General features: G+C 49.5%; 1 protein-coding gene across 2 annotated transcripts in view; it reads right to left on the minus strand.

The window, feature by feature from the left end:
• LOC141127860 (lysozyme g-like) overlaps positions 1-23,083 on the minus strand; it is a 110,531-nt gene that overhangs the window by 39,805 nt on the left and 47,643 nt on the right. The window contains exon 3 of one of the 2 annotated variants that reach the window (XM_073614705.1): positions 22,880-22,960. In XM_073614705.1, coding sequence (XP_073470806.1) covers positions 22,880-22,960 — 81 coding nt within the window. Of the gene's footprint in view, positions 1-5,713; positions 5,856-22,879; positions 22,961-23,083 lie in introns of those variants that run through there. The other variant, XM_073614704.1, reaches the window with a different exon arrangement.

Here is a 23,083-nt window from a genome sequence, read left to right on the forward strand (position 1 = left end):
TTCTCTCTACATGGAGTCATCTGGCATGCCACTGCTTCTGCCACAGGGCACAACATTCTATCATAATATAGCCTGCACAAGACTGTCATCTCATATGGCCAACCATTGTATCCCCATGTCATACTAGAACTTGTTAGTATTTGTTTGATTATACATAGAGAGCACCTACCATGATAAATATGTTCCAGGCAGTGCATCTTCCTTTTTGGTACAATTCCTGGCTGTATCATGAGAAAATGCAGGGGATACTTGGAGGAGGCAGAAGGAGTTTGGGGGGGCTGAAGTGGGTCGATCCCGTGCCATCAGTTTCATGTGCTGGTCGAATAGCGTTACCACTACTCCGTGTGGCACGCACGCTCAGCCGCAACCAGGAAGTGCGGGTGGATTTGCGTTCCACCCATCACTTCTGGTCACGGCCAACGCCACTTCTGTCTTCCGGGAGACAGAGAGCTCCTGAATGACATCGTATCCTGCAGGATGTTTCTAGGAGGGCGCACTCGGGCAAAATAACTCTTGAGACCCTTCCCCCTCTAGTGGTGAACAAAAAAAATGGAACGACCGCTATTTTATTCTCTGGGGTCTCTGCTAAAAAAAAGCAGGATTTTTAAAACAGCTTACCTGTAAAAATCCTTTTCTTTGAGGTACATCAGGGGACACAGAGGTCCCTCCCTTCTTTGGTATACACGTGTATTGCTTGGCTACAAAACTGAATACTCCCAGTAGTGGGAGGTGTTATATAGGGAGTGCACTTCTTAATTTAGGACGTGCCAGTGTCCATCACCTGAAGGTGGCCTATAACCCACATAGTAATTACTATGGCTCTATGTGGGTTATAGGCCACCTTCAGGTGATGGACACTGGCACGCCCTAAATTAAGAAGTGCACTCCCTATATAACCCCTCCCACTACTGGGAGTATTCAGTTTTGTAGCCAAGCAATACACGTGTATACCAAAGAAGGGAGGGACCTCTGTGTCCCCTGATGTACCTCAAAGAAAAGGATTTTACAGGTAAGCTGTTTTAAAAATCCTGTTTTCTTTTCATACATCAGGGGACAGCGAGCCATAGTAATTACTATGTGGGATGTCCCATAGCAATGGCAACTGAAGGGAGGGAGACACAATAAAAGGTAGGGCATTAAGAGGCCAGAGGACTTATACTACAGCCTGCAGTACACTATGCCCAAAGGCAATATCCTCATGACCTTTTACATCAATTTGATAGAATCTGGTAAATGTATGGATTAAAGCCCAAGTTGCGGCCTTGCAGATCTGAGCCATAGAGGCCTGGTAACGCAGCACCCATGAGGCACTAACAGCCCTGGTGGAATGTGTTTTAACATGAAAAGGAGGAACCTTCTTCCTCAGACCATAAGATTGAACAATCACTTGACTAATCCATTTGGTAATAGTAGATTTTGATGCTGCTTATCCTCTTTTAGGACCTTCTGGCAGCACAAACAAAATATCTGTTTTTGCGAATCTGAGTGTTTTCCTAACCACTCTTACTACATCAAGGGAATGTAGTGCCTTCTTTTCCTTAGATCGAGACTCTGGGAAAAAAGGCAGAATAATATCTTGGTTCAAATGAGAACCATCACTTTCGGTAGAAATTTAGGATGAAGCCGCAATACCACCTTATCCTTATGCATGATTAAAAATATGGCTCTTTACAAGACAGAACCGCCAATTCCGATATTCTTCTTGGCAGAAGATATGACAACCAAAAAGACTATTTTTCTTTAAAAGAACTGACGGAATTTCCTGTATAGGTTTAAAAGGCTGATTCTGTAAAGCCGACAAGACTAAAAATTCAAATCCCAAGGATTTAGAGGTGCCCTGACAGGGGGATTAATTCTTGTTACCCCCTGAATAAAAGTACGCACCAAATAGTGAGAAGCAAGAGGCCGTTGAAAAAATATTGATAAGGCCGCGACCTGGCCCTTGATCGTACTCAGGGCCAGGTTCATTTCTAATCCCATATGCAGGAATTCAAGAATCCTACCTATGACATACTTCCTGGGGTGCCAACCCCTGGATCCATACCAGAAAATATGTGCCTTCCAGATATTAAAGTAAATGACTCTAGAGGCCGGCTTCCTAGCATTAATCAATCAAAGTAGACACTACTGGAGGAGATAACCCACAATCCTTTAGAATGTGGGTTTCAATAGAAAAACCACTAAATTTAGCGTTTGTAAGGTAGGATGGAATAGCGGACCTTGAGCTAGAAGGTCTGGCCATAATGGCAGGGTTAAAGGGACTTCTACTGCCATCTTTATGATCTCGGCAAACCAAGACCTCCTGGGCCACACTAGGACCACCAGAATCGCCTCTTCCCCTTCCTGCTTGATTCTGCGGAGAAGGCGTGGAAGTAGCAGAACTGGAACACATAGATCAGTGAAAAAAAAAACGATCCTATTGGGAAGACCAAGGCATCTGTTCCGCACACTAGCGGATGCTTCGTCCTAGACACAAAGTTGTTGACTTTGTTGTTGAATCTGGACGCGAACAGATCTAAGTCCGGAATACCCCATTCTTGACATATCGAAAGGAAGATGTCGGGGTGAAGGGACCATTGTCTCGGAAACAATAGTTGGCGACTCAATAGTCCGCCTGCCAATTCTCTATCCCTGGAATGGACATTGCTGATAGACAAGGTATGTTGCTTTCTGCCCAAGCCAGAACATGATTCACTTCTTTTTGGACTGCACGGCTTCTCGTGCCCCCTTGGTGATTGATGCAAGCCATAGCCGTGGCATTGTCGGATTGAAACCTGACAGGACAATTCCGCAGCTTGAGCGTCTAGAACTCCAGGACCAGATGTACTGCCCTAATTTCTAGAACGTTGATGGACAGGGTCCTTTCTGGTCCTTGGACCATTTCCCCTGGACAGAAGCTTCTTCCAGGAGTGTTTGCCAACCTAGAAGGCTGGCATCCTTTGTTACCATTTTCCAAGATACTGGTAAAAAAAGAATTTCCCCTTTTGGAGGTTGCTGACGTTAACCACCAATTGAGGCTCAGACACACCTGGGGGGATAAGAGCATTGGAAAAAAAACAAAGCCTGAACCTTCTTGTTCCAGACCGACAGAATAGCGTTTGTAGCAGTCTTGAATGAAACTGCACATAAGGAACGGCCTCGAAGGAGGCCACCATTTTCCTTAACAATTTCATGCACATCTGAATGGAAGATTTCTCTTTGCTTTGACAAGTTGAATTAGTTCTTTAATGGAACCAATTCTTGCCTGGGGTAGGAATACCTTCTTTATACGGTATCTATGACTAGCCCCAAGAACTGTAATCTCCTTGATGGTTTTAAGGAGGATTTTTCTAGGTTGAGTATTCAACCTAGGCATTCCAGGTAGCTTACAGCAGCGATTAACCTTTGGTTTAGACCAGAGACTGATTGATCTACCAAAAGCAGAGCATCTAAATAGGCTAAGGGAGGTGTCAGGATTTTTGTGAATACCTGTGATTCAGTGGCTAGACCAAATGGCAGAACCACAAACTGAAAATGGCGATTTTCTACTTCGAAGTGTAGAAATTTCTGATGAACGGGAAATTTCGGTACGTGGAGATATGCATCTTTGATATCAATTGATGCCAGAACTCTCCTCCTTGCAAAATGGAGACCACCGATCGGATTGACTCCATGCGAAAGTACCAGATATTTAAGTACTGGTTAAGATCTTTGAGATCTAAAATGGGTCTTACCTCCCCGTTTGGTTTTGGAATCGTAAGAAAAAAAAGGTTTGAATAAAACCCTGAACTCTGTTCCTCTAAGGGAACCTCTGATATCCTCTCTTGAGATAAAAGATGATCCAGAACTAAAAAGAGAGACTTCTTTCCTCTGGATTTCTGTAAACATTTGACTTTAGAAAACGAGGAAACGGGAACTCTCGGAACTCTAGTTTGTAACCTAGAGAAACTAAGGAAGCCCATCTGTCCTGACATTGTTCCTGCCAGATGTGAAAATTGCAGAAGCGTTCCCACCCACCCGAGCGAGCAGGGGAGCTCCTTAATATGGAGGCCTTAGCATTTTGCTTTGTCAGGCTTTCTGCCTCAAGACCTCTTCCGGCCCTGGGACTGTCCCTGAGGTCTACTTCTTGAGCTTGACGGTGAAGGCCGTCGAGACTGCCTAGGGGCAGATGCCCCTGGTACCGAGAGGAAGCATGCTAAAAGGAGAAATGTTTGAACTTCTTCTTTACTGGCAAAAGAGAACTTTTCCCATTAGAAATCTTTTGGATATATTTATCCAGATCGTCTCCAATAACCGTTCACAATGAAAAGGAAAACTGGCTAGGAGCTTTTAGATGTTGCTTCGGCTGACCAATTTACCAGCCACAGGACTCTGTGTGTATGTACTAGTCCCAGCACAAGCCGTGAGGCTTGAATGATACAATTTATTATCGTATCCACCGTAAAACATAGTGCATCTGATACGCCAGCCCATTGCTGGGCCTGCTGATCAGAAAGATTCTTAAGTATCTCTACAAACTGATCCTTTATGGACTGAGATACCCCAATTGCCACAAGAATCGGCTGCACTACTGAACCTGCCAGAGACATGTTGTTCTTAAGCATAAGTTCCAACTTTTTATCTGTTGAATCCTTTGTCATTTGCGCATTGTCTACCGGACAAGTGAGATTTTTATCAGCTTATCCAGGTGTTCCCATTCTGAATATATCAGCTTTTTTTAGCCATGAATAAATAGGAAAAGTGTCCCCAGACGGAGAAGTTTAGTGATCCCAACCAGAGGTGGGCTCATCATTAGACTGCACTACAGGCAGCAAAAGGGTTAAACGAACCAATCTAGTGAGGGAGTATACCAGAAATGTGAGATTACTCCCTCCATACTAGGATTCTCAGAAGAGGATATATTAGTATTTTCCAGGTCTCTTTGGAAGACCTTCCTGATCCCCTGCCCCTTGTACCTCAAAATGAGGGTCCTGAGCACTGGATGGGGATCTGCTATGATTGAACCCACTATGGAAAGTGATCATAGCATCAAATCTTCTTTTCCACTAGAAATGGTAGAAAAAAAAACCTCCTGTGTGATATATATACAGGGGCTGAAGTGTCCAGCGTTGCTGCAACACCAGTCCCCCCTAACAGCTCATTCTGACCGACCACATCACTCTCAGAGGAGGAAGACATTCTTTTGGTCATGGATTTAGGTTGTTATAAAACACTCGGACCCTTAGAACCCTTTGAGGATTTCCTGGTCCCTCTTCCACTCATAGCCTTAATGTACAAAAAACAGAGGCGATACCAAAAGGAATGCATACACTGCTAGGTTATAGTCCAGCCATATAATGCTGCTATTAATGTCCAGCCTGAAGCAATAATAATGTGTCAAGGGAAATGCCTGTGTCACCAAACCTGAAACAATGCCACCTCTTTGCTCTTGTGTCCCTCCACAGCCAGCAGCAGCAGCACAGTGTGCTTTTAAACACTTCCTCACTTCTGAGAACGCTGACGCTGTTAGCCCCACCCCCCGCGTTGCCTACGGCTCTGCCCTCATTTCAAAAAAGGATAGTATTTCCCGTGCATGCGGCGGACTACAGGTACCTTCAGACCTAAAGCCAGACCGGCGAGGGGGGGGGTAAAAAAAACGCCAGGCGGCCGCAACGTTTTTTTTTTAAATGTATCCGGGCTAAAAACCGCCCAGCATAGGGACCACTAACGGGGAGACAATTCACCACTTTCTTACCGGAGGATCTGCTGTTTTGGCCGGAGGAGAAGGAGGAAGTGTTCGCTCCTGACACAGTGACTGTTTCCAGCATGAGGCGGTGAGTGCTCAACACAGCCCCCAGTGGTGACACATAGGCATGAAACATTATTCAGTTAAAGGAGACTTTACATTTCAAAATTTCAGAAAAAAAAATCTCCACTTACCTTTTCCCGCCGCAGGGTTATCTGTGGTAAAACCATCAGACCCAATCTTCACCCTTCACGGTGGGCGCCGTAAAACCTTCAGGAACAGGGGAACCTTGAGGTATCCCACAATCCTGGACCTGCAACAGCACCCTGCCAGTAAAACTTTATTGGCCTTACTACCAAAAGTACTGGATCCCAGGGTCCAGCACTCTAGAAAGAGAAGCATTTGCAAGCAAAAAACCTAGTTTCTTCGGATACGAGGCCCGGGTACCATTCAACCTGGTCTAAAAGACACTCTGAATGGATCCGTCAGCATGGCTAGCCCCAGCAAGGATTGTTCCAGTGGAGCTCAGCGCAGCACATCTTTACTCGTGACCAACACCTTAGACACTGGTGAAAAAACTGAATACTCCCAGTAGTGGGAGGGGTTATATATGGAGCGCACTTCTTAATTTAGGGCGTGCCAGTGTCCATCAACTGAAGGTGGCCTATAACCCACATAGTAATTACTATGGCTCATAGAACAGAAGCCGATATAGGAAGTTTTCTATACCAGTCACTTCCTCCACCATCTTCTGTATGTTAGACATCCAGGGAATGTGCTCCACAGCTGACTGATCAGATTTCAGAGGCAGCTCTCCCCGCCTGCTGTCTGTCAGATCAGTGTAGCATGGAGCCGAGCTCTCTGAAACTCCTCCTCGGTTCTTTGCTACACTGATCTGACAGACGGAGCTGCAAGGAGGAGACTGCACAGTGAGCTGAGGGGGGGGGGGGGGGGGAAGCCTGATGCTGCACGGCTCTAATGAAGTTGAGATAGCTGTGGAGGGAAAGCGGGAGGAAGGGGGGCTGGTTGTGCAGAGAGTAGAGACTGAAGTTGTGGATGTTCTGCAGAGGTCAGAGCTGGGGGGGGGGGGCTTGGGGTACAGAGGTGGAAGATGGGGGATTGTAGAGGTTAGAGCTGGTGATGGGGGTGCAGAAGTGAAATGTGGAGGGGGGGGAGATAGGCTGTGGATGGGAGTGCAGAGGTGATTGTGGACTGGGGGTGTAAGCAGTGGATGGGGGGTGTGCAGAGGTGATATGTTGACAGAGGTTAAAAGGGGAATTGTGGATGGGGGGAGGGGACTGCACATGGTAATGTGAATTGTGAAATGTGAGGGTGGAGGGGGTAAGCTGGCTGTGGATGTGGGGGGTGAACTGTGAAGAGGGGGGGAGCTGTGGGGGGGAGTGAACTGTGGAGAGGGTGAGCTGTGGGGGGAGGTGAACTGTGGAGAGGGTGAGCTGGGGGGAGGTAAACTGTGGAGAGGGTAAGCTGTGGGGGGGGGTGAACTGTGGAGAGGGTGAGCTGTGGGGGGGGGGGTGAACTGTGGAGAGGGTGAGCTGTGCGGGGGGTGAACTGTGGAGAGGGTGAGATGTGGGGGGAGGTGATGAACTGTGGAGAGGGTGAGATGTGGGGGGAGGTGGTGAACTGTGGAGAGGGTGAGATGTAGGGGGAGGTGGTGAACTGTGGAGAGGGTGAGATGTGGGGGGAGGTGGTGAACTGTGGAGAGGGTGAGATGTAGGGGGAGGTGGTGAACTGTGGAGAGGGTGAGATGTGGGGGGAGGTGAACTGTGCAGGGGGGGTGAACTGTGGAGAGGGTGAGCTGTGGGGGGGTGAACTGTGGAGAGGGTGAGCTGTGGGGGGGTTAACTGTGGAGAGGGTGAGCTGTGGGCAGTGGCGTTGTTAGGTGGGTGCGGGGGGTGCGGGCCGCACCCGGGTGACACCTGCCAGAGGAGTGACACCCGTAGGTAGCAGCACACACCGCTACACTGCCCGCTGCCCTGATCTGCGCCACGGGACTTGTGCTGTGTCCCTCAGCACAGCGGACTGAAGCCGCCTCCCCCTCCTCTCTGTTTACATCCACACAGGAGGAGGAGGAGCCCGAGGGACACACACGGCTGTGTGCATCTGTCCGCGCTGTTCTGAGGTCTGTAAACTTTATGCATACAGTATGTGGGTGGACATGTGCAGGGGGAGTCTATACTAATGGGGGCTCTGCACTGAGAGGGATTCTATACTAATGGGGGGCGCTGCACTGAGGGGGATTCTATACTAATGGGGGGCGCTGCACTGAGGGGGATTCTATACTAATGGGGGGCTCTGCACTGGGGGATTCTATACTAATGGGGGCTCTGCACTGGGGGGATTCTATACTAATGGGGGGCTCTGCACTGAGGGGGATTCTATACAAATGGGGGGCTCTGCACTGAGGGGGATTCTATACTAATGGGGGCTCTGCACTGAGGGGGATTCTATACTAATGGGGGGCTCTGCACTGAGGGGGATTCTATACTAATGGGGGCTCTGCACTGAGGGGGATTCTATACTAATGGGGGCTCTGCACTGAGGGGTATTCTATACTAATGGGGGGCGCTGCACTGAGGGGGATTCTATACTAATGGGGGGCGCTGCACTGAGGGGGATTCTATACTAATGGGGGGCTCTGCACTGGGGGATTCTATACTAATGGGGGCTCTGCACTGGGGGGGATTCTATACTAATGGGGGGCTCTGCACTGAGGGGGATTCTATACTAATGGGGGGCGCTGCACTGAGGGGGATTCTATACTAATGGGGGGCTCTGCACTGAGGGGGATTCTATACTAATGGGGTCTCTGCACTGAGGGGGATTCTATACTAATGGGGGGCTCTGCACTGAGGGGGATTCTATACTAATGGGGGGCTCTGCACTGAGGGGGATTCTATACTAATGGGGGGCTCTGCACTGAGGGGGATTCTATACTAATGGGGGGCTCTGCACTGAGGGGGATGTCTATACTAATGGGGGGCTCTGCACTGAGGGGGATGTCTATACTAATGGGGGGCTCTGCACTGAGGGGGATGTCTATACTAATGGGGGCTCTGCACTGAGGGGGATTCTATACAAATGGGGGGCTCTGCACTGAGGGGGGAATCTATACTAATGGGGGGTCTGCACTGAGGGGGGATTCTATACTAATGGGGGAGTCTGCACTGAGGTGGGATTCTATACAAATGGGGGGCTCTGCACTGAGGGGGGATTCTATACAAATGGGGGGCTCTGCACTGAGGGGGGAATCTATACTAATGGGGGGTCTGCACTGAGGGGGGGATTTTATACTGATGGGGGAGTCTGCACTGACGGGGGATTCTATACTGATGGGGGTCAGCACTGGGGGGGGGTGTATGTACTGATGGGGCGGTCTGCACTGAGGTGGGAGGTTGATACTGATGGAGAGGGGTCTGCAGACTCTGTACTGAGGGAGGGTTTCTGTACTGATGGGAGGTCTGTACTGAGGGAGGGGGTCAGTACTTAGTGGGGGGTCTATACTGAGGAAAGGGGGTCTGTACTGATGGAGGGGGTCTGTACTGAGGGAGGGGAGTCTGTACTTAGTGGGGGGGTCTATATTGATGGAAGGGGGTCTGTACTGAGGGAGGGGGGCTATATTGATGGAATGGGGTCTGTAGTTAGTGGAGGGGGGTCTGTACTGAGGTAGTTGGTGGAGGGGGGTGACACCAATTTTTTTGGCACCGGGTGACACCAACCCTAGTGACGCCACTGGCTGTGGGGGGGGGAGGTGAACTGTGGAGAGGGGGGAGAGAGTGAGCTGTGGGGGGGTGAACTTTGGAGAGGGGGAAGAGGGTGAGCTGTGGGGGGAGGTGAACTGTGGAGAGGGTAAGCTGTGGGGGGCGTGAACTGTGGAGAGGGTGAGCTGTGAGGGTGAGCTGTGGGGGGGTAAACTGTGGACGGAGGGAGGGGGGGTGAGCTGTAGAAAGAGAGGGCGAGGGGGTGAGCTGGGGGGAACTGTGGAGAGGGGGGAGAGGGTGAGCTGTGGGGGGGACTGTGGAGAGGGTGAGCTGTGGGGGGGGTGAACTGTGGAGAGGAAGGGGGAGAGGATGAGCTGTGGGGGGAGGTGAACTGTGGAGAGGGAGGAGAGGGTGAGCTGTGGGGGTTGGTGAACTGTGGAGAGGGGGTAGAGGGTGAGCTGTGGGGGGAGGTGAACTGTGAAGAGGAAGGGGGAGAGGGGGAGCTGTGGGGGGTGAACTGTGGAGAGGAAGGGGGAGAGAGGGAGCTGTGGGGGGTGAACTGTGGAGAGGAAGGGGGAGAGGGTGAGCTGTGGGGGGGAGGTGAACTGTGGAGAGGGTGAGCTGTGGGGGGAGGTGAACTGTGGAGAGGGTGAGCTGTGGGGGGGTGAACTGTGGAGAGGGTGAGCTGTGGGGGGGTGAACTGTGGAGAAGGTGAGCTGTGGGGGGAGGTCAACTGTGGAGAGGGTGAGCTGTGGGAGGGTGAACTGTGGACGAGAGAAGAGAAGGTAAGCTGTGGGTGGAGGGAGGGGGGGTGAGCTGTAGAGAGAGAGAGGGTGAGCTGGGGGGGAACTGTGGAGATGGGGGAGAGGGTGTGCTGTGGGGGGGACTGTGGAGAGGGTGAGCTGTGGGGGGTGAACTGTGGAGAGGAAGGGGCAGAGGGTGAGCTGTGGGGGGAGGTGAACTGTGGAGAGGGGGGAGAGGGTGAGCTGTGGGGGGAGGTGAACTGTGATGAGGCGGGAGAGGGTGAGCTGTGGGGGAGGTGAACTGTGGAGAGGGGGGAGAGGGTGAGCTGTGGGGGGAGGTGAACTGTGGAGAGGAAGGGGGAGAGGGTGAGCTGTGGGGGAAGGTGAACTGTGGAGAGGAAGGGGGAGAGGGTGAGCTGTGGGGGGGTGAACTGTGATGAGGGGGGAGGTGAACTGTGGAGAGGGAGGAGAGGGTGAGCTGTGGGGGGAGGTGAACTGTGGAGAGGAAGGGGGAGAGGGGGAGCTGTGGGGGGAGGTGAACTGTGGAGAGGAAGGGGAGAGGGTGAGCTGTGGGGGGAGGTGAACTGTGGAGAGGAAGGGGGAGAGGGTGAGCTGTGGGGGGAGGTGAACTGTGGAGAGGAAGGGGGAGAGGGTGAGCTGTGGGGGGAGGTGAACTGTGGAGAGGGGCGAGAGGGTGAGCTCTGGGGGGAGGTGAACTGTGGAGAGGAAGGGGGAGAGGGTGAGCTGTGGGGGGGTTAACTGTGGAGAAGGGGAGAACTGTGGAGAGGGGGGAGAGGGTGAGCTGTGGGGGGAGGTGAACTGTGGAGAGGGTGAGCTGTGGGGGGGTGAACTGTGGACGAGAGAAGAGAAGGTAACCAGAGGGAGGAGGGGGTGAGCTGTGGAGAGGGGAGGGGGTAAACTGAGAACAGAAGGTAAGCTGTGCATGGAGGGAAAGGTAACCTATGTGTGTGTGTGTGGGGGGGTGAGCTGTGGACGAGAGAAGAGAAGGTGACCTGTGGATGGGGAGGAGAGCTGTGGACAGGGAGGGAGAAGGTAAAGAACACTTTACTTCTCTTGGAATGACGGTATTGGGGGCGGAGAGTTTACATGGGGAGGGTGGGTTCCTGCGCCTATTCTCTGAATTCCCTGTATATATATATATATATATATATATATATATATATATATATATATATATAATGTTTGGGGGTTCCAAGTAATTTTCTAGCAAACAATACAGATTTTTACTTGTAAACAAACAATGTAAAAAAAAAAAGGTTGGGTCCCTAAAGCGGTAGTAAACCACAGTTGATGAAGAAAAAAAAATCCCCTGCTGTCAGGAACGGTGTCATCTCCGGTTTCTCCTGCTGGTGGCACTATTACATTCAGCACCAAAAGGGTGTAATTCCAGTGGCCACCAGCGGGGGTCTCCCTGCCTGGTCTGCAGACTTGCCATCAAGCACACCTGTCATGGTTTTGCTGGACTATATAAACCCGCCCTGAACTAACCTCCAGTGCTTCAGTATTCCTCTGCTAGCCCTTGTCCCTGCCAGTACCTGCTCTTGTTCCAGCCTGTTCCTGTTTGTTCCTGAACCCCGTTTGTGTATCCTGTCCTTGAACCCTGTTTCCTGTTCCCTGTTACCTGCTCCTTGGTCTGCTTCATTTTCCTGGTTTCTGTTCCCTTGTCGCTTTGGCCCATGCCTTATATTTTGCATGTTGGTTTCCTTGCTTGTGTATTATATTAGTTAGATAGATAGTTAGGTTGGTTTGGGGGTTTGCTGTGTTTTCACCATTTTCTTGTTTTTGGTTTGCTGTCTTGTTTTCACGTGTATCGTTATCATTATAATAAACATACTTTCTTTATTTACTCGTTTGTCCCTGATTCCTTGGTGCAGCCCAGCGATCTGATCACCTGCATTGGATGTTGTGTATAACATCCCCTGACAGAATACTGAAGCCATACAATCAGATCGGTTGCACCTGGGAATTGGGGCCTGAGTCCCAGCTATTGTTGAAATATGGATTTTGAAAGTATTTTGTATTTATCGCTCCTGGCAACTGATGACAGAGACCTTTGTTATCAGACATTGGCTGCATACACTAGGGAACAGTTGTTAGAAGGCATCCGCCTAGCTCATGTTTTCATTGAGCAAGGCAGTTTTTTGTTTGAAGATGTGCAACCATTCATTTGGATCTGTACTGAGTTGGCCCTGTCTGATGTCGCTGAGGGAGGTGATGACTATACACCCCCTTTTAGTGCAGCTCAGGTAGAATCTTTAGTTTGGCTGTTGGAGGATGACTCAGCATTCTTTTTTGAACAATATTCAGCTTGTCCCCAGCAGGTGCTTGCAAAATGCATTGAATCAGTGCAGTCTCTGGTCAGACAAGCCAAGTGCAAACCTGATGCAGTGCAATCATTAATACAGGCCTGGTCAAGTCTGTTGCATTCAGCTTCTGTTAGCTCCAAATATACTTCTCTACCAATGAAATACCTGTACCCTGTTTCCTCCTGTTGCACCTACCCTGCCTTTAACTCCCCTGATGCTTCTCAACTGCCTCCATCAGCTCCACTAAATCTCCCTTCAAAACCTACTCCCTCTGTCTTGCCATCCTTTCACTCTTCGCTTCTACCAGCTGCATTCCCTACCTACAGCCCTGTACCCACTTATAGATCCCTAGTGGCTAAAAGCAAAAAGAAGCGGAAGTTTTTTCCAACCCATACCATCATGCCAGTATCCAATCCTGCCTCCCCACCAGCTGATCTGTTCCAGCCTGATGTGCCAGCACCTGTGCCCACTGTCCAGTCTGAAGTTCCAGTACCAGCTGTCCGGTTTGGAGTTCCAGTACCTGCTATCCAGTCCGCTGTGCCTGTTGTGCCAGTACCTGCTGTTCTGCCTGATGTGCCAGCACCTGTGCCCACTGTCCAGTCTGAAGTTCCAGTACCAGCTGCCCGGTTTGAAGTTCCAGTACCTGCTATCCAGTCCGATGTACCTGCTGTTCAGCCTGTTGTGCCAGTACCTGCTGTTCTGCCTGATGTGCCAGCACCTGTGCCCACTGTCCAGTCTGCAGTTCCAGTACCAGCTGCCCGGTTTGAAGTTCCAGTACCTGCTATCCAATCCGATGCACCTGCTGTTCAGACTGTTGTGCCAGTACCTGCTGTTCTGCCTGATGTGCCAGCACCTGTGCCCACTGTCCAGTCTGAAGTTCCAGTACCAGCTGTCCGGTTTGGAGTTCCAGTACCTGCTATCCAGTCCGCTGTACCTGCTGTTCAGCCTGTTGTGCCAGTACCTGCTGTTCTGCCTGATGTGCCAGCACCTGTGCCCACTGTCCAGTCTGAAGTTCCAGTACCAGCTGCCCGGTTTGAAGTTCCAGTACCCGCTATCCAGTCCGATGTACCTGCTGTTCAGCCTGTTGTGCCAGTACCTGCTGTTCTGCCTGATGTGCCAGCACCTGTGCCCATTGTCCAGTCTGAAGTTCCAGTACCAGCTGCCCGGTTTGCAGTTCCAGTACCTGCTATCCGGTCCGATGTACCTGCTGTTCTGCCTGATGTGCCAGCACCTGTGCCCACTGTCCAGTCTGCAGTTCCAGTACCAGCTGCCCGGTTTGGAGTTCCAGTACCTGCTATCCAGTCCGATGTACCTGCTGTTCAGCCTGCTGTGCCAGCACCTGTGCCCACTGTCCAGTCTGAAGTTCCAGTACCAGCTGCCCGGTTTGAAGTTCCAGTACCTGCTATCCAGTCCGATGTACCTGCTGTTCAGCCTGTTGTGCCAGTACCTGCTGTTCTGCCTGATGTGCCAGCACCTGTGCCCACTGTCCAATCTGAAGTTCCAGTACCAGCTGCCCGGTTTGAAGTTCCAGTACCTGCTATCCAATCCGATGCACCTGCTGTTCAGACTGTTGTGCCAGTACCTGCTGTTCTGCCTGATGTGCCAGCACCTGTGCCCACTGTCCAGTCTGAAGTTCCAGTACCAGCTGTCCGGTTTGGAGTTCCAGTACCTGCTATCCAGTCCGCTGTACCTGCTGTTCAGCCTGTTGTGCCAGTACCTGCTGTTCTGCCTGATGTGCCAGCACCTGTGCCCACTGTCCAGTCTGAAGTTCCAGTACCAGCTGCCCAGTTTGAAGTTCCAGTACCTGCTATCCAGTCCGATGTACCTGCTGTTCAGCCTGTTGTGCCAGTACCTGCTGTTCTGCCTGATGTGCCAGCACCTGTGCCCATTGTCCAGTCTGAAGTTCCAGTACCAGCTGCCCGGTTTGCAGTTCCAGTACCTGCTATCCGGTCCGATGTACCTGCTGTTCTGCCTGATGTGCCAGCACCTGTGCCCACTGTCCAGTCTGCAGTTCCAGTACCAGCTGCCCGGTTTGAAGTTCCAGTACCTGCTGTTCTGCCTGATGTGCCAGCGCCTGTGCCCACGGCCCAGTCTGAAGTTCCAGTACCAGCTGCCCGGTTTGCAGTTCCAGTACCTGCTATCCAGTCTGATGTACCTGCTGTTCTGCCTGTTGTGCCAGTACCTGCTGTTCTGCCTGACGTGCCAGCGCCTGTGCCCACGGCCCAGTCTGAAGTTCCAGTACTGACTATCCAGTCCGATTCACCTGCTGTTCTGCCTGTTGTTCCAGCACCTGCTGTTCTGCCTGATGTGCCAGTGTCTGTGCTTGCTGCCCAGTCTAAAGTTCCAGTACCGGCTGCCCGGTTTGAAGTTCCAGTACCTGCTATCCAGTCCGATGTGCCTTCTGTTCAGCTTGTTGTGCCAGCACCTGCTGTTCTGCCTGATGGGCCTACTGCCCAGTCTGAAGTTCCAGTACCTCCCGCCTGGTCTGATGTCTCGGTGCCAACCCTCCAGCCTGATGTCTCTGTGCCAGCCCTCCAGCCTGATGTCTCGATGCCAGTATTCCAGTCTGAGGTGCCAGTGTTCCAGCCGGAAGTACCAGTGCCTGCTCTCCAGCTCGATGTGCTTTTGCCTGCTGCCCAGCTCGATGTGCTTTTGCCTGCTGCCCAGCTTGATGTGCTTTTGCCTGCTGCCCAGCTCGATGTGCTTTTGCCTGCTGCCCAGCTCGATGTGCTTTTGCCTGCTGCCCAGCTCGATGTGCTTTTGCCTGCTGCCCAGCTCGATGTGCTTTTGCCTGCTGCCCAGCTCGATGTGCTTTTGCCTGCTGCCCAGCTCGATGTGCTTTTGCCTGCTGCCCAGCTCGATGTGCTTTTGCCTGCTGCCCAGCTCGATGTGCTTTTGCCTGCTGCCCAGCTCGATGTGCTTTTGCCTGCTGCCCAGCTCGATGTGCTTTTGCCTGCTGCCCAGCTCGATGTGCTTTTGCCTGCTGCCCAGCTCGATGCGGATGTGCTACTGCCCAGCGTGATGTACCTCTGCTTTCTGCTCAGCCTGATGACATGGTGCCTGCTAAAACTGTTCCTGACTGATGGCCATCTTGCCGCTGGGTCAATCCTGTCTGTCGCCTGGCTTGAATGTAATGCTCCTGTGTGGTCTGCCTCCGATGGTTTCTTTCCCGTTACCCTGCTAATTTTCATCTCCAGATCCAAACTTCCTGACCCGGGTGGTGGGGTACGTGTCCTATTTTCAGACTCTGATGGCACGTCCCCCATTGAACTAAAAGACTCTGACCTTGGAAGTGCGAAGAAGTCCGCAGACTCTGTAGGGAAACATTTTAAGGTGTTTCTGCACCCACTCGGACTGCCGTACCCAGGGCTGAATGGAGTGTCCGGAGGCCACTCCTTTAGGAGGGGGAACTGTCAGGAACGGTGTCATCTCCGGTTTCTCCTGCTGGTGGCACTATTACATTCAGCACCAAAAGGGTGTAATTCCAGTGGCCACCAGCGGGGGTCTCCCTGCCTGGTCTGCAGACTTGCCATCAAGCACACCTGTCATGGTTTTGCTGGACTATATAAACCCGCCCTGAACTAACCTCCAGTGCTTCAGTATTCCTCTGCTAGCCCTTGTCCCTGCCAGTACCTGCTCTTGTTCCAGCCTGTTCCTGTTTGTTCCTGAACCCCGTTTGTGTATCCTGTCCTTGAACCCTGTTTCCTGTTCCCTGTTACCTGCTCCTTGGTCTGCTTCATTTTCCTGGTTTCTGTTCCCTTGTCGCTTTGGCCCATGCCTTATATTTTGCATGTTGGTTTCCTTGCTTGTGTATTATATTAGTTAGATAGATAGTTAGGTTGGTTTGGGGGTTTGCTGTGTTTTCACCATTTTCTTGTTTTTGGTTTGCTGTCTTGTTTTCACGTGTATCGTTATCATTATAATAAACATACTTTCTTTATTTACTCGTTTGTCCCTGATTCCTTGGTGCAGCCCAGCGATCTGATCACCTGCATTGGATGTTGTGTATAACATCCCCTGACACCTGCAAGGCAATGTCATAATGTGCATCGCATCCTAGCATATTATGAGAGACTAACCTCAACACGAAAGCCCTCCAGCATCACACTGTCACTGATGAGAGGGCTTACATCTTCCCCTGGTCTTCCTTCTGGGTTCGCGGCCTCCGACCACATGAGTGGCCAGGGGCGTGGTGATGTCACACTCTCGCATGCATGTGGGAGCTGCCATTTACAGCACAGGCTCTGAAGGTTCGGCATATAGTGACGTCATCAGCTGCATGCACTCGGAATATCTCCCAAACAGTGCAAGTTTAGGAGATATTCACAGTACCTACAGGTAAGCCTTGTTATAGGCTTACCTGTAGGTATAAGTGGTGTAACAGAGTTTACTAATACTTTAAGTGTTTAAAATCCATTATTTGCATTAAGGCCTGGTTCACACCTATGCATTTTTAGCGCATTTTGACTTTTGCAGAAACACACTACAGTCCATTTAACATGGTTTCCTATGGATGTAGTTCACATCTGTGCATTTTATGGAAAGGGCCAGGGACTTTTTTCTGGTTTTTGGTTCCATAGACTTCAATGGATTAAAAACGTGTATTGAAAAACACAAAATGCACCTGGAATATGCAAACTGCAACCTGCATAGGCGTGAATCAGGCCTAAGGCCCCATTCACACTAGCGCGTTTTTTGATGCATTTTGCATTTTGCAGAAATGCACGGGAATTTTTTAACATGGGTTCCTATGGAACATGTTCACATCAATGCTTTTTTGTATCTCCGCGTTTTTGGAAAGGGTCGGGGACTTTTTCTCATGCAAAATGCAGCGTTTTGCATGTAATGGTTTTCAATGGACAAGCATCAAAAACGCAAGTGCACCGTTTTTGATGCGTTTTTGGTGCGTTTTTGCCTTTTTTTTTTTTTTTTTTTTTGTAATTTTTTTGTAAGACTGTAAAAAAAAATGAAAAAAAAAAAAAAAAAAAAAAACGCAAATCGCGGCAAAAACGCGGCTCAAAAACGCGGCAAGCATGAAAAAAAAACCTCCAAAAACGCTCAAAAGCAACATGCATAGGTGTGAATCGAGCCTTAAAGAGTAAAAACATTTCTGCTGCTGCATGTCAGATCGTATGGGCTTTCATCAAAGTGGTTTTGCTATGAGACTTATGCCCTGTACACACTGTCGGATATTGATCGGACATTCCGACAACAAAATCCATAGATTTTTTCCAACGAATGTTGGCCCAAACTTGTCTTGCATACACACGGTCGCACAAAGTTGTCGGAAAATCCGATCTTTCTGAACGCGGCCACGTAAAACACGTACGTCGGGACTATAAACGGGGCAGTAGCCAATAGCTTTCATCTCTTAATTTATTCTGAGCATGCGTGGAACTTTGTGCATCGGATTTGTGTACACACGATCAGAATTTAACCGATCGGATTTTGTTGTCAGAAAATTTTATAGCCTGCTCTCAAACTTTGTGTGTCGGAAATTCCGACGGAAAAAGTCCAATGGAGCCCACACACGATCAGAATTTCCGACAACACAATCAGATCGCACTTTTTTCGGAAAATCCAGGGCATTAGGCTTGATTCACACTAATGCATTTTTTGATGCATTTTGCATAAATGTAGGGAATTTTTTTTTAACATGGATTCCTATGGAACACGTTCACATCAATGCATTTTTGTGCCTCTGCATTTTTGGAAAGGGCCGGGGACTTGTTTTCCTGCAAAATGCAGCGTTTTGCATGTAATAGACTTCAATGGACCCACATCCAAAACGCAAGTACTGCATGTTTACCGCGATTTTGCTGCAATTTTTTTTTTTACACTGTATAGCTAGCTGCTAAGGAGAGGGCCGAGAAGCCGGCTGCCGCGTCCTTAACAACCGATGAGTCATCAGCTGTCAGCCGGCTAAAAAGAAAAAAAAGAATTGCCGGCTAAAAAATAATTGTAATAAAGTGAAAAAAAAAAAAAACAGCGTGGGGTCCCCCCTAAGTCCATACAAGGCCCTTGGGTCTAGTATGGATTCAGAGGGGACCCCCCAGTCAACTTTTTTTAAATGGCATAAGGCCCCCCCAAAAAACCTTACCAGACCCTTATCCGAGCATACAGCCCGGTAGGTAAGGAAAGGGAGGGGACGAGCGAGCACTCCACCCTTCTGAACCATACCAGTCTGCATGCCTTCAACATGGGGGTTGGGTGCCCCCCACCCCAAAGCTCCTTTCCCCCCATGTTGATGGGGACAAGGGCCTATTCCCGACAACCCTGGCCATTGGTTGTTGGGGTCTGCACATGGGGACTTATCGGAATCTGGAAGCCCCCTTTAACAAGAGGGCCCCCAGATCCCGGCCTCCCCACTATGTGAATGGGTGTCATGAACAGGTGTGACCAGACTGTGTGGACTGCAAAGAGGAAACCAAAATGCATGTAAAGTGAATAATAATAATGTTTATTTAAGATAAGTTATATAAATAAGTAAAGGCCAGGGTCATACACAGAAGATCAGCAGATAACAAGGGCAGTTCTAGAATCACAAACGTTAGCCAGGCCAGGGTCATACACAGAGGATGAGCAGATGAACAAGGGCAGGACAGGAGAGGGAGATAATGGATGGGATCAGGCTACAAGGGAACAGGAACACAGTAGGGACAGGATCAGGATGGGATCAGGTCCAGGCTCAGGTTACAGGGTTCAGTTTCAGGTTAGGGGGTTCAGGGTACAGGTCAGGGCACAAGGAAGATACCAAGGCAAACATGTGAGTGTTTGCTGAGTATTTATATACCTGTAATTGGTCTCAAGTGAAACTTGTTTGCAAGAGGTGCTGTCTGCTCCACACTGCCAGGATCCATCCGCTGGTGGATGCCAGTACTGCGGCCCACAGATGACATAATACTACCAACAGAGGAAAGCTCCCCTGGCAGTTCCAGACTGCCAGGAGACACCTGCTGGTGGACCACAATACTGCACGCCAAATATCAGGCAGCGGTCATCAGCGGATGGAACCCTCCCTGACAATGGGTATCGGGTACATCGTACCCCTATCCATTCACCATTAAAAAAAAAAAAAAGTAGTGTAGTGTGACAAAAGACAGTTTTTGACAAGTCCTTTATTAAAAATGTCTTCTTCCCTGCTTCTTCCTCCTCCAGGCTTCTTCCGCTTCTTCCTCCTGTCTTCTACTTCTCCCAATTTTTCTTCCGGACTTCTTCTTTCTCCTGTCTTCTTTGTCCGGTGTTCTTCTTCCTCCGCCGCCGCCAACCCTCCTCCAATGCTGCGTCCCACTGATTTGTCAGTGCCGATGTAAAGCATTTCTTAGATAACTATAGGGGGGTGGCCATCAGATGAGATCATATGGAAGCCCCGCCCCCTCATGACGTCACCGACCAATCATGCCCCGGACAGTGAAGTCACCATGGGGCGGAGCCTCCAGATGATGTCATCTGATGGCCACGCCCTATAGTTACCTAAGAAATGCTTGACATTGGTGCGGACAGATCAGCGGGAAGCAGCATCGGAGGAGGGTCGTCGGCGGAAGCAGTGGTGGAAGAGGAAGAAGAACATTGGACAAAGAAAACAGGAGAAAGAAGAAGAGCGGAAGAAGACGTGGGAGAAGGAGAAGACGGAAGGAAAAAGACCGGAAGAAGAAGCGGGAGGAGAAGACGAGAGGAAGAAGGAGAAGACCTGAGGAAGAAGCAGAAGAAGAAGACATTTTTAATAAAGGACTTGTCAAAAACTGTCTATTGTCTTTTGTCACACTACACTACTTTTTTCTGGTGAATGGGTAGGGGTACGATGTACCCGATACTCATTTACATAAGGGGCAAGCCGGGATCTGGGGGCTTTTAACAAGGGGGCTTCCAGATTCCGATAAGCCCCCCCCACAGACTGACAACCAATGGCTTGGGTTGTCAGGAAGAGGCCCTTGTCCCCATCAACATGGGGGCAAGGTGCTTTGGGGTTGGGAGGGCAGAGCCCCCCCTGCCCCAAAGCACCCACCCCCCCCATGTTGACGGCATGCGGACTGGTATGGTTCAGGAGGGGGAACACTTGCTCGACCCCTCCCTTTCCTGACCTGCCGGGCTGCATGCTCAGATAAAAGGCTGGTATAGATTTTGGGCTGACCCCACACAATTTATTTTTACATTTTGGCATGGTGGAATCCCCTTCGAATCCATACTAGACTCAAGGGCCTAATATGGACCTGGGGGGGACCCCACGCTGTTTTTTTTCAATATTTTTTTTAGCTGGCAATTCTTTTTTTTTTGCATTCAGCTGTCAGCGGGGAAGCCCACTGACAGCTGATGACTCATCAGTTGTTAAGAACGTGGCGGCTGGCTTCCTGGCCCCTTCCTTAGCAACCAGCTATATGCAGTGTAAAAAAAAAAAAACACGGCAAAGTCATGGTAAAAATGCATGTCCAAAAACACAGCAAGCACCACAAAAAGCACTGCAGAAACGCTCAAAAGCAACACGCATAGATGTGAATCGAGCTTTAGACCAGTTATACCACATCAGCAGAAAGTTGCTGCTGCTGGGCAATAAAATGAGGTTCTAAGGTACACATGACTGTTCTAGTTAGTTGATTTTTGTTTTCCCATACACCGAACATGACTATATATTTATCCATCACTGCAATAAAAAAATGCCCTTTGTTAGACACTCAGCTTGATTTACTAAAGGGATAGGTTAGCAAATACTCAGTCCAATGCAAGGAAAATTAAAATAAAAATGATTTTGCTTTTACCACGATTTTATGATTGGAATCAGCACAGCACCAAGCTAGGTGAAAATTGGTTGACTAACACCAGCACTAAGCTAGGTGGAAATTAACTTTTCAAAGTGAACATGCTTTATTCCTTTAGCAAATTATCTTCACTATCACCTTGCTTTCCCCTGGCCCTATACTAAACTTGTCATCACTCCTTTATTGCTCCTTTTGCCATAACAGCTGTCAGTAAAATTCTGTGTTAATAACTATGCAAAGCAATAATGTTATGCAACAGTGCTCAGTCCTACTGATTGGCTACTAGACTTGAGCACTGTTACAAGGAATGTGGCCACATTTTCCCCCATATCCAAAAGAATTGGAAGGAGCAGAAGGGTAGTACTGGGCAAGGTGAGTGTGAGTGGGCTGGGGAGGCCTCTTTGTGGAGATGCTGTCACTTTACCCTTCACAGGCAAGGTAACAGACTATTGATCGAAGAAATTACTTTTATATATCTGAACCTGCTCTCTTGTTATTTTATGAAGGAAGGAAATTAATCCCCCTTTTATAAAACACTTGTCCCCACTACAATTTTTCCCTCGTCTCCTGTTTTTTTGTGACTACTGTAAAATTTTATTTCCCATCAGTTTCTATCCAATTGACAATGCTCACCAGGACAAACAGAGGGTGAATCTCCCCACTGGGAACACTTGACAGGCGTTCTAAAACTTCCTTTTTCTATCTGAAACTCAGTGCTGAGCAGGTGGATGACATGTCCATGTCCACTCTACTGATGCAGAGTGGACACAGACACAGCCGCTTTCCTGTATGGGCGGTCAGCAGTGGTGTATTTAGGTTTTGTGCTGCCCTAAGCCTGACTAAACTCATGCACCCCCTAATTTAAATATGACCCACCCCTTCCTGTCAAGGCCATACCCCTTCCTGTTTAATGCCCACCCTGTTATCTGTACACCACACCCCTTCCTCTTGATGCTCCACCTTTTGCTCCACCTGCAGTTGGATTTTCAGGTGCTTGAATACAGTTGAAGCTGCTCAGGCTGTTCAAAGCAATGAAAGACTGACAGCAGCAGCAGCCATCCTCGATGTTTACATGTAATCACTTTATGGAATGATTATCTATGGTGAGGGATAGATGACTGTTCTTGGACACAAGCTGTTTGTGTCCTGGAGTGATCATCTGTCCCGAACCCCAGGTATTTGCTCCATGTGAGATTACATTGGAATACCAGTGGACAACTGCTGCCAGACTGTCACCGGTTTGTATGGGCTGAGCTGTATGTTTTTGTGTGGGAGCTGGGAGAAGGGGCTTTTTTTGTGCGGGTTGGGAGGAGTGAGCAGCTTTTTTGCGGTCGGATGGAAGCGGTCCGCCTGTTCGTTTCCCTCCGATAGACGGATGGGGAATGGATCCCAAACCGTCTGTTTATAACGAATAGGGCCAGATTTCAGCGCGTGTCACATGTCCGTTGACACCCGCCACTCCATGTAAGGCAAATGGCCAGCGAACGTGATCGGCCAGCTCGTTTGGATATACTTTATAAGTTCTTTGCCAGTATGTACATGTGCACGTAAATGACACTGCAGGAGTTGAATCAAGTTAAATTCATTTTAATCATATGCATTAAAATACTGTACAGAAAGTGGTGGTACTCACCTGAAATATTTTGCCCATCTTGACGGCCAGTTTCAAGTGAGGCACCAGTACAAGGAATATTTGTGGGATCACCATGTGTGGCTGTGAAAGACATGTTACAGTTAAAAAAATATTTTGACCCACGCAGATAACTATGCTAATTTAGAAAGCTTTTAAAGTAGACAAATGCATACAAGTTCTCTCTCTCTCTCTCTCTCTCTCTCT

Source organism: Aquarana catesbeiana, linkage group LG02 (assembly GCF_042186555.1).
Source record: "Aquarana catesbeiana isolate 2022-GZ linkage group LG02, ASM4218655v1, whole genome shotgun sequence".
NCBI classification, from domain to species: Eukaryota; Metazoa; Chordata; class Amphibia; order Anura; family Ranidae; genus Aquarana; species Aquarana catesbeiana.